We start from the raw sequence: 15,549 nt of genomic DNA on the forward strand, positions 1-15,549 counted from the left end.
CCAGATTGAATTTTTGTTCATGCCTTATTTGCATTTCCTATTAACATCATTTCTGTTCATTTCCCATGCTGAGTTTGTTTTATTCTAAATCCAAGGTATGATAGTGACTTCATGCATTTAGTAACAGTGCCATCTGTAGAACACTTGTTATTTCTTCATAGTACAATGTCATTGTTGACAATGACTCATGCCCACTTCCTCTCTGGTCGTAACTGTGAAGGCCTGACGGCAACCTTCAGATACTCGTGGGGTTTCCCTGGGCTCTCACCGGTTTCTCCCAAACCGTAGTACTGCCTGTGGTCATATAAATGAAGTATTATTGCGTAAAATACTAATCAAATAAAAAGGTAAAGAAAAATGTACACCTGTAGTTTTGCTGTGTTTGTTATTGTAATCTATGTGTTTCTTTTCTTTTTTTGTGTGTTTCAGATATCAATGAATGTGCACAAAATGTGTGTGGTGATAACACTGTTTGCACAAACCTCGCTGGAAGTTATTCGTGCAGATGTAAATCTGGCTATGCAGACAGTGGTGATGGTTGTAAAAGTAAGAACATTGATAATGGTGCCTGTCACTTGTACATTGTTGAAAACCCTAAAACTGAGTTTACAGTCACTGCCCAAATAATTTTGGCCACTATTCAGAATGGGTATATTGAATGATTGTAGTTTTTCAAGTTAAGATTGTGACCATATGTTATTTTTGACTCTCTATATTTAGGTTTAATATAACTTTTTCTTATGTTCTCAAGGAGGGGTTGGGGCCCTCAGTGGATCATTAATTATAGTGTCACTCTCATGGCTGCCAGTTTACCCTGATCAAACATACTGTATAAGGAAGTGAAAGAAAGTGAATCACTTTTATTGAATTGCTGCCATGTTTAATAATCTACATGTATGAATATTATAGTAACACCTGACATCAACTGATGACAGATAGACTCATTATGCATGCAGTGATCATACTCCTCGCAGCACATGCCCCGCTCTCTATATGAGTTTTACATCACTGCCACCACTAGCTAATTTGTACAGAAATTTTGAACGTCAAGGTGAGGAGGCAGGGATTGATGTCAGAGATGTCACAAAACTCTGGCTCAAACTTTGTTTGTAAGAATGCATTATTTACATGCATTCTCTTTAACTAAAGTGTGCACATCTTGATTATAATCGACACCTGAAACAATTTTATTGCTGAATGCTGCTTATGTAGTTCAGTGGAAGGACACGAGTGGTGAGGTTAAGCCTATAAACAAACCTACGTACGTTGCACAGACTTCAGAGGTCAGGCTTGTGATGGCAGTGACGTAAAGCGAGCATAGAGAGGGGCACATGTACTGTGAGGATTATGTGCGGTGATGTGTAATTTGTTCCAAAGTGACAATTTTAGATTTCACATACAGTCAAAAAGGTCATGCTACCTTTCTCTCCATTCAACATGTGCGAAGGTTTTCCTGTAACCTGCGGGTTTCATATGGTATATATTTTTGCATATATAGTGAAAACACCATTCAAATAAAGATGTAAATAATTAAATAGAAAAGGTTAAAAAGGACATCATTAGAACTGTCTTCATCATAAGTGTCATTTGTAACACCTGTAAATGGAAATTTCACATTCTCCATCAAGACTTACCTGTCCTGAAATGATCATTTGTCTTACAGATATCGATGAGTGTGTTAATGACGTCTGTGGTCAAGACAATTGTGTCGATTCACCTGGCTCATATACATGTGTTTGTGATCGTGGTTACGTAAAGGTCGGAGAAAATTGTGAAGGTAAGTACTGTCCACAGTATTGGAGTTTTTAACCTAACTTTCCTAATTAATAGATGTAGAACTAAAACTAATCTCCATAAGGGCCTTTGTTCTGGTGTGAGAAAGACTTGGTAATCTAACCATGAATTTACTCTTATCTATTTTTATTTTGAAAATGTAAATAATTCTGTTGTATTTGAGCTTCTGCCTGTTCAGCTGCAGCTTTGTTTTAAGAGATTTGCTAGGTTCACGGTAAAGTGCGGAGTTTGTTTGTCCTTTGGCCTACCCTAGTATTTTTGTACTTTATTAGTGTGAGCACACATGTGCAGATGAGTCCGCATGTGGTTTTCTAGGAGATCTCATGTATTTCGTCATATTGACATCTTTTGTTAATTTCTCAGGTCATAAGATCACCTTTGGCTCTTATGCTGTCCATAAAAATAGTTGGATTTATTTTTTAGAATCTTTTCAACTGGGTAAAATGCATTTAAAACTTTGCTGTGAAAGGGCTTGATAGCCTATGATATCCTTTTCTAACCAGTGACATTACGTAAGGTTTTTGCCACTCAACACTCAGAGAGACTAAATAGAATTCTAAATGCATTTACATTTAGTTCTATGCCAAATGGATTTGTGAAGCTAAAAAACAAGGATGGATGTGACGTTGCTGATTTCTTGTGGGTCACAACAGACCACAGTATAGTCTGATGTTTTAAAACCATTTTTTACTGGGGGTGTCCATAGCCGAGGTGGTTAGCATGCCAAGGCCGTAATGACCCAGGAGCCTCTTATTGATTCAGTTGCTAAGAACTCAAGTCCAGGTCATGCTGGCTTCCTCTCCCATTGTATGTGGGAAGGTCTACCAGCAACCTGCAGATGGTCATGGGTTTTTTTCCAGGCTCTGACCAGTTTCCTCCCACCATAATACTGGCTGACATCATGTGCCTGAAATATTCTTGAGTATGGAGTAAAACACCAATCAGATAAATAAGTTAATAAATCACTCTTTGTGAGTGTGAAATCCTATTGTGACTAGCTATGGAGTCAAGGGGTTTTCGTAAGAGCAACACAAGGAACCCCATGTGTTTTGCCCAAGTGAGCAAAGGCTCTTACAGGAGTGAATGGCACAACCAAAGTTAATCTTTGCTATGATACCTGTGTTTGCATTTTAAACAGATGTCAACGAGTGCCAATCCAGTGAAAGCTTGTGTGGTCAGAACGCTTTCTGCCGAAACATTCCTGGCTCATTCGAATGTCCATGTGAAGAGAAGTATGAGAAGGACGCTAGTAACAGATGTGTCCGTAAGTCTTACTCCACTTTTTCGTATTAATTTATAAGGTTCTGTTGAATCGAGGATCTTGAAATAGCAAGATTTGGAAGAATGTATTTAACCATAAGTGTATGTGTACGCCATGTGAGGAAATCAGAGACAGAAGAAAACTTGCCACAAGAGTGCTGCTGGAGAACAATACTGGGAGATATGATGATGTGGTTATATGTCTATCTGCCAGTCTGTTCGTAATCTTCATGAGGTCGATACAACTCATGATAAGATTTTGATAAGATTTTCATGGCAGTTATATTGGCATGACAGAGACCATGAGGCAGTGTGTATGTCCTATTTGGCTCGAACCAATTAGTTCCAGAGTTATAGCCCTTTAAATGTAGACTGTGACAGTGACTTCTTGTCAACTCCTATAGATGTGATTAGATTTTCATGAAACTTTGTGGACATATCAGAGACCATGAGACAATGCGCATGTGCTATTTGGCTCTCATCATGCATTTTTTCTGACCTTTCAACACAGAATTTGGACTTGAAGATAGTGAATGTTTTTTATAACTTGTAATCTTTCTTCTGAACGCTGATATGTGAATATTTCCCCTGAACATGCCTTCTCATTTTCTAAATAAATCTGATCCTGTTTTCAGTCCCTAATGCATAGTAAATACATGTACTTGTGCTGACATCATGATGCCATCAGTCTGTTGAATATAGCCCCAGGGGAATAAGAGATTTTCTTATGGCGCACATTTATATTTCATTTAATTTTGTATAAATACTTGTGCTTATTGTACTTATCTGTATGCTGGTATTCTATCTGACTATCTGTGGCATTAACATGTTGTGTTAATCTAGCATGTTGATTCCACTGCACTTGTAAACTACATGTATAAAGTTGTTTGACATACATATCTCTATCCCGTATCTATGTACTGCACTCTTATGCCCTCTGGTCTTGTTCTCACTGTTGTCTCCCCACACTGGCCTTCCCCTCTCTGTAGTCTTCCCCTTACTTCGGCCTTCTTTTCACTGTTTCTGTATTCTTTCTTTCACTGTGTCTCCCTCTTTATACTGTGCTTCCTCTCACTGTAGTTTTACCTTCACTGTGGCTTCCCACTCACTGTGATCTCCCCCTGACCGTAGTCTTACCTTCACTGTGGCCCCCCCTCACTTTGGTCTTCTGCTCACTGTGTTCTCCCCCTCGCTGTGGCCGTCCTCTCACTGTGGTCTTCCTCTCACTGTGGCCCTACCCCACACTGTGGCCTTCCTCTTCCTGTGTTCTTCCTCTCACTGTGGCCTTACCCACATTGTGGTCTTTCTGTCGCTTTTTTTTTTCATCTATTTACACTTTCTTTTACTTAGTGTTGTCTGACTCTAACGTACTATGTATATGTCCTGTCTCTCACTGTGGCCTTACTCTCACAGTGGCCTCCCCTACACTTTGGTCTATCTCCTACTTACTATGTATATGTCCTGTCTCTTACTGTGGCCTTACTCACACTGTGGACTCCCCCACACTGTGCTCTAACTCCTACTTACTATATATATGTCCTATCTCTCACTTAACTCGGGTTCATGTAAAGTTACATTATAGTAAGCTAGTAATGTCTTGGTTTGACTTATGGCTCCCAATGTATTCTCTGCACAGCTATTGACCCGTGTCCAGCCAGCAACTGTGCCCCTGCTCCCCGAGGCGTCTGTACTCCAAATGGAGTGGACTACACATGTAGTTGTAACCCAGGTTACGAAGGCATAGGTTGTGAAGGTATTCACCCGTTTTGTGCATTTCTGGAACTTCTGAAAGCTTTCCTCTCTATTGTCAGAATACGTAATTAAGCTCTTTGTTAGTTTTTTTTACACATTCTGTACTCTCAAAGACTTCATATCTTTTGAACTATGATAGATACAACTATTAAACAAATTTGAGTAATAACTGTCTTGTGGTGATATAAAAGCAGTGCCTGGAAGTCTTTAAATGGTTATTACCTTCAGTCTTCATGAACTATGAACTGGTGAGTTTTTATACATCGCTTTCTCTTTTTCTGCTAAGAGTAAAATTGAATTCTTCTATATGTACACGTGTATGATTTAACAAAGAATTCAAAAGAGTTTTGAAGTAACATAATTTCAAAGGACATTGATGAAGCTGAATTCAGTTTTATCTCCCTGTTGTTTAAAGTTGGCTGATCGAACAGTTTTTTAGAACATGAATAAAGTGCCATTAATTGGAATGTTTCTAACACATTTTGGATTATTTTCAGATATCGACGAATGTGCAAAGGGCATTGCTTCGTGTCCAAATGGCAAATGTGTTAACATTCCAGGCCGCTATGTTTGTGAGTGTGAGTCTGGCTGGGAGCTTGAGAACGGAGCATGTGTGGGTAAGTTAACTTCCCTTTACACATGACAGATCACAAAAGGGAGAGTGAATATAGTACCTGTTCATGTATTTTTAGGTGCTTAAAATAATGGATAAAAAATGGGAAAAAATAGTGCTAAAAATCCAACTTTCTTGGTTAGAAAGAAATGTTGTAAAGAAAACATTTCAGGACACATGTATTTCTGTTGCCTTTCATTTAAGGAACGCTTTACATTTGACTTAATTCACACTTCAAAAAGAATCTTTAATTCATACATATGATACTGTGTTCCTTTGGACAGATATCGATGAGTGTCTGTTGCCATCATCTGCTGCTAATGCTGCTCGATGTGGAGACAGGCAGTACTGTGTGAATTCACAGGGATCCTTCAGCTGTGAATGTAAGCTGGGCTACATATCGAAAGGCGGCGTCTGTGAAGACAGAGATGAGTGTGAGGAAAACAAGTGTGATGCCAATGCAGACTGCTTCAACACGGAGGGGTCGTACAGGTGTGATTGTCATGACGGTTACAGTGGATCAGGCAGAACCTGCATAGGTGGGTGCTTCACCAGTCTGGCTATCTCAATGTTGCCAATGTATTATGTCAGACCAAACATGTGCATTAGGTACCTGTGCATTAAGAGCACGCAGGTTTACCTTACAATACCGCTCAACATGGAATGTTTTCATTGCTTGCACTGAAAAGACGCCAAATGTTGTACACAATACATTACTGCATTGCTTGTATTAAAACAGATGGCGAATGTTTCAAACAGTGCGGTCCCCAATGGCTTGTGCTAAAAACAGACACCAGTTGTTGCACACAATGCGTTGCCCAATGGCTTGTGCTAAAAACAGACACCAAATGTTGCACACAATTCGTTGACCAATGGCTGGTGCTTAAAACAGGCACCAAATGTTGCACACAGTGCGTTGCCCAATGGCTTGTGCTAAAAACAGACACCAATTGTTGCACACAGTGTGTTGCCCAATGGCTTGTGCTAAAGAAGTGCAGCAGGGTCAAACATCAGTGGCACTCAAGATTTGACTGCATTTTATTGTCTAAATAGAATAAGTGAGGTAGTTTTGAATGTAGCTTACAGTAATTCTTCCATTAATGTTTGCTTAAGTTTTATTTTTTTTATTCACGTTGAAATTACAAATTTTACACTTAGTAAAGACTAATCTGCCTTGGTTGATTAAACCACACTGCATTCAATCCCCGTTCTTGCTTTTATCACATAGTAGAGATACAGTTACCTATATCATGCTAGTCCTAGCTGTAAGTATATTGAAGCCTCCTATTTTAGATGACAATGAGTGTAACCTCTACCCTGGAATCTGTGGGCCTGTGGCCGTGTCTCTTTGCACTAACTTACTTGGAGGATATAGCTGTGATTGTCTACCTGGCTATGAACTCGTTAACAACAAGTGCACAGGTAAGTGAATGTATAATCTACTACTTGGACAGATGACCCTTTGGTCACAAGAGACTTGGTGTTATTATTGTGTTATGAGCAGCTGATGTATGATGCATAATAATAACTATAATGCAAGCTTACATTTGTGTGTATTAATAGTGTAGAATAAAGCTGTGAAAATTGAATCTAAGCATCAATACAAAATATCAGTACACCTGTCCACCATACAGGTAATTGTCATTCTGGCTGTATAGTGGCAAGATTGCTGTTCAAAGCAAACAACCAGTGGATTTTAAAGAAAATGGATAAAGTAAAAAATTGACATGGATATATTTAAACAAAAAGAGCATGCAGTCAACAGTTACCAATGATGCAGAAAAGATGGAACAACCTGTATTTAGTTATTGTCCACGCTGGAATAAAATCTGTCAAAAAAAGCCTTTGTTCAAACATAAAAGTGTGGATTGAACTCAGATATTTAGGGAGGCAATTACTGTGTTGTGGATAAAGGGCTGATGCATTAGATCAGTGTCACTTCAATGTTTTAGTTAGTGGGAACTACCCTACGAGAGGTGCTCCCACCCTACTTATGTGATGAGTGGAATAAGTAAATATGTTCAGTTTGAAAGAAGCACTGGCAGTTGTCACTAGGTTTACTATGAACATTTTAGTACATAAAAAGGTGTGGCGGAAACCTGTGAATGATCATGGGTTTCTCCCAAGGTTCTTCCCAGTTTCCTGGCTGCCGTGGTATAAGTGAAGTATTCTTGAGTACAGTGTTAAACACCAATAAAATAAGTAAATAAATAACTATAAAATTTGAGGCTGGGTCACAGCCTCAGTATACATCAGTGTAAACATGCAAACATTATACTTAACCTTTTTGTTTCACTCATACATTTGTATGTTTCAGATATCAATGAATGTGAACGATTCAGTAACTTGTGTGGTTCCCGTGGTAACTGTGGTAACACTGAAGGCAATTACATCTGCTCCTGTCCTGAGGGCTTCATCTTCCAAGATGGAGACTGCAAAGGTAAATTTATATCATAACCTTACTTTAACTTTCACTTTCACTGTCTGGTGTGGTTGAAATGTAAGGTTATCAGGGGTTCGGAACTATGCCAAATTTCATCCCAGGCCATCCCAAGAATGACAGCAGTATGAAGAAGTGCGAGAAAATGAAACTTCAAAAGTCAAAGGTCTACATTTCCAGAATAACTGCATGGTGCAGGCCAGCATACAACTTACAAATTCTAAAACATCCTGGCAGGTTCAGATCATCTTTAGTCACCATTCCACAAAGTGCAGAGCAGTTCAAATGATCATGTGTTCAGAGCACACAGCCAGACTGTAAAGTATTGTACTTCACCTAAAGCTTAGGTTTTAAAATTGTACTTTCAGAAATACTTGAATGCATTAAAATAATGAAAGTAAGCTAAAAATCACTTTGTCTTTTAAACTGGCTTAATTTCCTGAGGGTTATGAAAGTAGATTTAGGCTTTTAAACTGGCTTAATTTCCTGAGGGTTAATTTTCCTGAGGGTTAGAATGCTGCCAATGGCGATGGGCGTAGCTTACACTTTTTTGTTGTAAGCTGTCTGAAAACAGATATGTATGCTTTACACTAAATCCTATCTTATGTTGCAGATATCAATGAGTGCCAAACCGACTTGTTCAACTGTGATGTGAATGCTGATTGTGTCAACCAAATAGGATCCTTCAAATGTACATGCTATGATGGTTACCATGGCGATGGGCGTACCTGCACTAGTAAGCTAATCTGTTATTAGTGGCATTATGTAGCTTCACCCTAACATGCACTGTATCCCTGCATTGAATATTCTCATTATTCTGAACAGCAATGACTTAAATGAAGCACTAGCTAAGATTTTATTAGGCAACAACCTATTAATTACCAGTCAAAAAAGCTTAGCTGATCACATTAGCATATGAAACCTGTTCCCAATATTTGGCATATCTGAGAGTTTAGCTAAAATTTATGATATTAAGAAAAGTGTTCAAAATTATAAGATTGCACACAGGCTAATAGTGCTCTGTTTTGGGGGGTTTTTTGGGGCATTTGTCAGCTACAAATATCTTATTTGTATTAAGAGAATTTCCCCCCCAAACCTTTTTGTGTTTCCGTTTCATGGAATATTTGCTCATTTCCGACTGCAGATCCAAAAAAGTCAGCGGACTATCCAGCAGAGTTTTTCAGAGAACTACATGTAACAACAGCTTCAGTCCCTGATGCTATTTACCCTAAACACATATGCTACATGTATATTTACATAGTACACATATGCTACTCAGCCTGTACACATATGCTACTCACAATGTACATGTATGCTACTCAACCTTTACACATGTGGTACTCACCCTGTACACATATGCTACTCAACCTGTACACAAATGCTACTTGACCTGTACACATATGCTACTCACATTTGCTACTGTACACATTTTATACCATTATGGTGAAAGTGTGACTACCTTCTAGATTCAGTGCGGGCTACCAAAAGTGTGACAGACTCTGGTTCAGTGATAGTCGAAGGCCTATGTTGATGCTGAAAGTTGCTGCCATGGATATGTGTCATTTTTTTTCAACGCATCACCAGAATGTGGGGTCAGGACTGTGTGAATAAAACTTCACCTTGTGTCTTACAGAGATCTGCCGGGAGGGTGTCTGTCCCGAGAGGGCCACATGCTCTGTGGTGAATAACCAGGCTGTCTGTGATTGTAAGTGTCATGGGCCTCGCTGTTCCGTCCCTGGTCACGTCTGCGGCTCTGACCGCCTCACCTACACCTCGGAGAGTCAGCTGATCATTGCCGCGTGCGCTCTGGACAAAGACATTGTCAGAGACTATGACGGTCCCTGTCAGGGTAAGACCAATCACCTTTAGTCAGTTTGAGGCAGGAACAACAGCACAAGCAACTTTCTTTTCATTTTTTTTCATTTTTATCTTTTATCGTATCGTATCTCTTGACCTGGAAAGACAATTCTGGACATTTTGGCTTTTTTCAGATTTTGATTAATTTGACTATTAATTGGCTTAATTTCCATAAGTATTAGTATTTTTGGCACAGCTGTATCTATGAACTGACTTTTGCAGAGATGATGGGTGTGAATGAGTCAGAATGTGCTTTTTGACCTTTTTAAATCAATCTATACTTATGTAATTTGCATATTAATAAGTTTAACTTGAGTAACTATTGTATCTGCCATATCTCCAGTCCAAGTGAAACACATTACATATAGTCAGACGTGCTATTATCTAAAACTTATTGAGCTCAGTCACTTTTTTCTTTCATGGAAACTGATGATAAGGCTTACTTTAATTTTTTGTCATTCACTCTTTGAAGCAGAGTTAGACATGTTTAGTAATTGCAGAGCAATCAACATTTTGTTTTTAGATTCGTGTGAGTTGGTGGACTGTCCTAACCACCAGGTTTGTACTCTGGACCCAGCTGATAATCGCCCTACCTGTGACTGCCCAGTCTGTACATGGGATGAGAAGAACACAGGTGAGTTGATGAGGCCTTCATATATTGACATTGTCACAACTTCAGCTCTCTACTGTGGCATGCAACCAATTCCAATGTCTGTAATGTTGGCTTACTCTCCAGTCCTATGTGTCTGTATCTTCATGGGTATATACCTGACGAATTTCACCACACAGGGAACACCTGTTATCCATGCTGAATGTCCACATTATACGGCAGTTTTGGTTTAGCAGGTGTAAACACTGATAATAAACAGATGAGACACCATTATGTTTGGTACCATTATATGCAATATAATCCACTTGGTACCTGGAAAGATTTAAGCTGTGATGACATCAGATGTGCATGTAATAACATGATACAAGTATATGTGACTGTGTAAAGCCAAACCCAATGTCATACAGAAGGAAATGTTTATAGATGAGGACAAATGTGCATTTAGGGGGTTGCTTTTATTAACCTGCACTGTTGACAGGTATTTTTATCAGAATGTTGTCCATTTTAGGTCCATTGTGCACCAACAAAAACAGGGCTTTTAACAGTCTGTGTCATTTCAAGAGGTGGCAGTGTAGACACCCACACGATGATTCTGTTGTGTCCCAGTACGGTGCTTGCCCCGGGGATACAGGTAACAAAAAAATCTACATGTACATATTGTCCTTTCTGATTAGTTGTTGCCATATCTAATATTTTATGTATATTTTTGTCTTTAATGGTGGGATCTTGGCTGAAGAAGCTATACTGTATTTGATCTAAAACATCGTCCTGAAATGTGTTACTTATTTTGCCTGCTGTCATGTACGGAGGTTTGTGTGGAAGGGGGGATTATCAGACTAATATTTTATAACCTCTGTGTCTCTTCAAAATGCACTGTTTATGGCAGATACAATCCTATCCTAGAACACAAAAGTACCAGCCTCTGATACAAAAGAAATGTGAAATTCATCATACTTCACTGCTTCTGGCTCACTTTTGACAAAAGCTGTCAGCTGCTGAAGTAGTCCTACATAAAGCTTTTTTTCATTTATCACTTACCTTCCAGCCGTATGACCTTCACTTTGAGCTACTGAGACAGTTCAGCAAAGCCAAAGGCTCTCTCCTTGCACTTTGGTTTAATCCACCCGTGAAACTGGCCACTGTTAAAAGAAAAATATATTCCACTGGGCTTTACCCGGTTTCCTTCCACCATAACGATTGCCGCCGTTGTATAAGTGAATTATATATTATCAGCATAAAACACTAATCAGATAAATAAATTAATAGGTAAAATATCCCTTAGTACAACTTTAATCACTATATAAATCATATATGTTTTTAAACCCGCCAGTTACATGTGACATGAAACCTACAGTGCTAGTTAAAATTTCAGTTAGAAGGAAAATAATATTCTTCATTGTGCAGTTTTCTTGAAGTAAGAGATACATATGAGATACATTGTTCTAGATTTGGTAGATTTGTGAAAAGTGAAATATTGTAGAAATGGGTACAAGAAGTCTAAAGCAAACCTGGCTTCTTTGCAGGCTGCCAAGTGAGTGACTTTGGCCCGTGGTCTCCATGCAGCGTGACTTGTGGAAATGGCATCAAGAAGAAGACGAGGACAGTTATACTCTCAGACGGCAGTGATTGCCCACCTCTGGAACAAGTAGCCCAGTGTTACGAGCCTCCCTGTCAAGACGGTTAGTGTTTATTATACAAATTTCTGGCCTTTGTGGTCTTATACAGAGGGTTGAGTGTGTAAATCCGCCAATCTGTGTTGTACATGCATGTCTTCTGGCGTACCAGTGAGAAAAAGTAATTGAAGTTATTGTATTCTATTTCTGTTCATTGTCAAAGGCAGAGTGGTCTGTTTCATTTTCCATTATTTATTTTCCCAGTACTTTGAACATATGTAATTGTAGGCTACCTTACTTCTACTGTACAGAAGCAGCTTCTAGCTGTCAGGACTAAGACTGAAGTAAAATGGGTATTTTTATGTATCTCATTGTATGCTTCCCATTACATAGAGACATTGAAGTTCACTGTATTCTTCCTGGTCATACACCCATAGTAGTGGCACTTTTGTAGGAATATGGGGTCGATTCCACATGGTGGAATTTCTTACTTAAGTCAAAATTTAAAACATTATCACAATGCTTTAATACATTTTGGTTATGGAAGTTGACATTTTGACACGTTTGTGAACAGATAATCTTGATGAGGTGGTCAATGTTAATTTACAGGGATCAGAAATGAGTTTTAAAATCATGTTTTTCAGATTTTAACTTAAGTTTGTGGAATCAGTCCGTGGATTTCACTGTATGTATTTTTGTCATTTAATGGCTGACAAAGACCCATAGAAGTGGAGGTTCTGTATATATTACAGTGTGATGAACAGTAGTGAAGCAAGGTGAGGATAGTATGCTGTAGTGTTGTACGGTCCTGACGTTGTATTTGGCAGGTCCGTGCCATGTGTGCACCCAGGTGGGTCAGGTATGTGTGGTGGAGAACGGTGCAGCAGTCTGTGTCTGCCCTGACTGCAGTGGACAGGACAGAGATCCAGTCTGCGCTAAGATCAGCGACAGGCCCGCAGCCACCTACATCAACAGGTGCCATCTGCAGCGCAAGGCTTGTTTAGAAGGCAAGATCTTCACAGAGATACATCCAGGATATTGTGGGGGTAAGTTACCGTTACCATGGCAGCTACAGTTGTTCCAGAAGAGGTGTTTTCACTGAGATCATCATTAAAGGATACATGAAACGCTTTGGTTTTATTTCTCGATGTGCAAATTATCATCTGTAATAACATATACAAATGAATTTTTCATCTTTCACTTTTGGGGTAAGAATGGCCTCAAAATACAGTCTTCTTCACACCCCAGTGGTAAGTCTGGACATTAAGCAGCTTGTAGCGGAGACGTCAGCGATGATTTTCCTTTTAAAAAAAACTGGAGGACAGACCGAATGGGTCTGGTCCAATGGGGGTGGGGGCAGGGTTGTGTGGAACAGAACAACTGGGGACAGGGGTAGAGGTGTGGAGGGGGCGCTAAGCTTACTCGAAGAAGGCATGCAGTATCTCTGTGCATGTCACCTTACCGGCACCGTAGCAGCATGGTTCACCTGGCTCGGGCACTTCTGGGGTGTTCACGGAGTTCTGAGCAAGATCAACGATGATATCATTTCTGAAAAAATTTGCTCGTTGACAGAAAATATGCATAGTATGAAGAGCTAATTAACAGGTATAAAAATACCCCCAAAATGAAATTTTTTCAAACCAAAATTCCAGGACATACTTTTCTTCATTTGGCATAGAAATATAATGTTTGTTTTATAGTTCCTTTTCATGTATCCTTTAAATATTCTTTGTTGACCATAATTGAGGGCTACTAGTTCCATTGATAGTGTTAAAGCAGTGTACAAGCACTCAAGTACTAGTATGACCCAAAATATCATCCAGGACCAAGCTATTCATTTTGTTCCTTTCTGAAAGTTCTGTATATCTTAAAACAGATGTTTTGACATCTGTTTGGAAAGTAGGATCATATCCGACTCTTAAGAACGAAAGTTTCAGCAACAAAAGTAATATTCTGTGACTTTCTTTGCTTCAAAAAATGCACTTTTTTGATATGAATTTTAAAAAATTTTAAAATTTATCTGATTAGTATCTGATCTGTATATTTATCATTATACAGGTATATGTATCTTTAGGAAGCTTGTTATCCTGGATGAAATCAAATATGATGTCAGACAAGATGTTTTGCATAGGATTCACTTATGGAGAATTACAGATCACTGAAAATGTTGTAATCGGTTTTGCGGGTTTCCTGTTGCAGTGGATAACCCAAGTGAACCACTGAACTGCTCTGTGGTCTATCACTTTGGCAATGTGAGAACACCCGAAAACTGCCTGACAACCAAGCCTCACTCGGTCAACAAATGCAGTGGCGGATGTGGTAATGTAGCAGGACAGTGTTGCCGACCCAAAACCGTGCGCCAAATCCATGCCGAAGTGGTGTGTCCAGATACAAACAGGAAGGTTGTCAAAGTAAGTCCAAATGAAAATGAAATTTCAGCATCAAATTTATTTGTTTAGTGGACTGTTTTTTTGGTGAGAATTTTTTTGGGTGGGTCTATTGGTGAGAATTGCCAGAGGCCCATTATAGAATCAGTAAAAATTGGGAAGAACTTGCTGCAAGTAGTTTCACCCAAGTGCAACATATCAGTGTGCTGAAAAACAGAAGAGCAGTACACCCATTTCACAGCCCGTGGGCTCTAGTTTCTTTTATATGGTAATATGTATGAGTGAAGGAAATCAGACAGAGCCTGAGGGGACCTGATGATGGAAGCCAGGCAGAGCCTGAGGGAACCTAATGATGCAAGCCAGACAGAGCCAGGGGAGATGGGGTATTGGAGGGAGGGGTTTGTGTGGAAACAAGTACATGATACCAGGCAGAGCCTGAGGGGACCTGATGATGGAAGCCAGGCAGAGGCAGGAGGGGATGGGGGTATTGGAGGGAGGTGTGTTTGTGGAAAGGAGTACAGGAAATCGGGCACAGTGTGGGGAATGGAGTTGTAGTTAAATCCTAAGTACAGCCTCATTGGTGTTGAGAGCCTGTGGTCCAGAAGCAAAAACATAAAAAATAAATGTTTGATTTATGCATCAGGTCAAATATTGACACCTTCCTCATGACCTTACTCTCAGTTTACCCCTTCAATGGAAATGGTGTATCTACGTATATTAATTTGTTGTGGAGTTGAGCCCTATACATTTACCTGTTGTTCATTTTTCTGCCAGATCCCGCTGATCACAAAATGTGAATGCGATGCATCAGAGGGAGAGAGGACCGAAGAGGCCAGCACAACATACCAGGGATACAAGTTCCTCTATGGTCAACTACAATTGTCGGCTGGAGATGAATAAATTAATTCTGAATGTTACTTATGTGCAATATAAATGTATGTGCACTGTTTCTAGAGTCATACTATGTTAGTTAAATAAACACATTTTGGGTGATTCCCACTGCACAGTATATGGTGTTTGTGATTGATTTTAGTGTCTTTGTTTTTATTTATTGCATTGATTGGTGTTTTATGTTGTTCTTGAAAATATTTCGCTTACAGCTCTTTTTTTTTTTTTTTTAAAAGTCCCTTACCAATGCACACTGAAAAATGCCTTGCATGAGATTTTCCTTGCAGTTTCACACATAATGTATTTAGTGATTTGACTGGTGTGTTATTTCATAC

The 15,549-nt window shown here is 39.3% G+C and overlaps 1 protein-coding gene across 1 annotated transcript in view; it reads left to right on the forward strand.

Annotated features, from left to right (window-relative positions):
- Nucleotides 1-15,251, forward strand: part of LOC135464334 (uncharacterized) — a 97,733-nt gene extending 82,482 nt beyond the window's left edge. The window contains 16 exon segments of the mRNA XM_064741764.1: nucleotides 430-546; nucleotides 1,664-1,777; nucleotides 2,933-3,058; nucleotides 4,691-4,807; nucleotides 5,304-5,423; nucleotides 5,704-5,958; nucleotides 6,713-6,841; nucleotides 7,737-7,859; nucleotides 8,473-8,595; nucleotides 9,493-9,708; nucleotides 10,240-10,350; nucleotides 10,835-10,957; nucleotides 11,850-12,005; nucleotides 12,767-12,985; nucleotides 14,139-14,350; nucleotides 15,101-15,251. Coding sequence (XP_064597834.1) covers nucleotides 430-546; nucleotides 1,664-1,777; nucleotides 2,933-3,058; nucleotides 4,691-4,807; nucleotides 5,304-5,423; nucleotides 5,704-5,958; nucleotides 6,713-6,841; nucleotides 7,737-7,859; nucleotides 8,473-8,595; nucleotides 9,493-9,708; nucleotides 10,240-10,350; nucleotides 10,835-10,957; nucleotides 11,850-12,005; nucleotides 12,767-12,985; nucleotides 14,139-14,350; nucleotides 15,101-15,226 — 2,387 coding nt within the window. The 3' untranslated portion in view covers nucleotides 15,227-15,251.
- Nucleotides 15,252-15,549: the final 298 nt, after the last annotated feature.

This window comes from Liolophura sinensis, chromosome 1 (genome assembly GCF_032854445.1).
Source record: "Liolophura sinensis isolate JHLJ2023 chromosome 1, CUHK_Ljap_v2, whole genome shotgun sequence".
Classification (NCBI taxonomy): domain Eukaryota; kingdom Metazoa; phylum Mollusca; class Polyplacophora; order Chitonida; family Chitonidae; genus Liolophura; species Liolophura sinensis.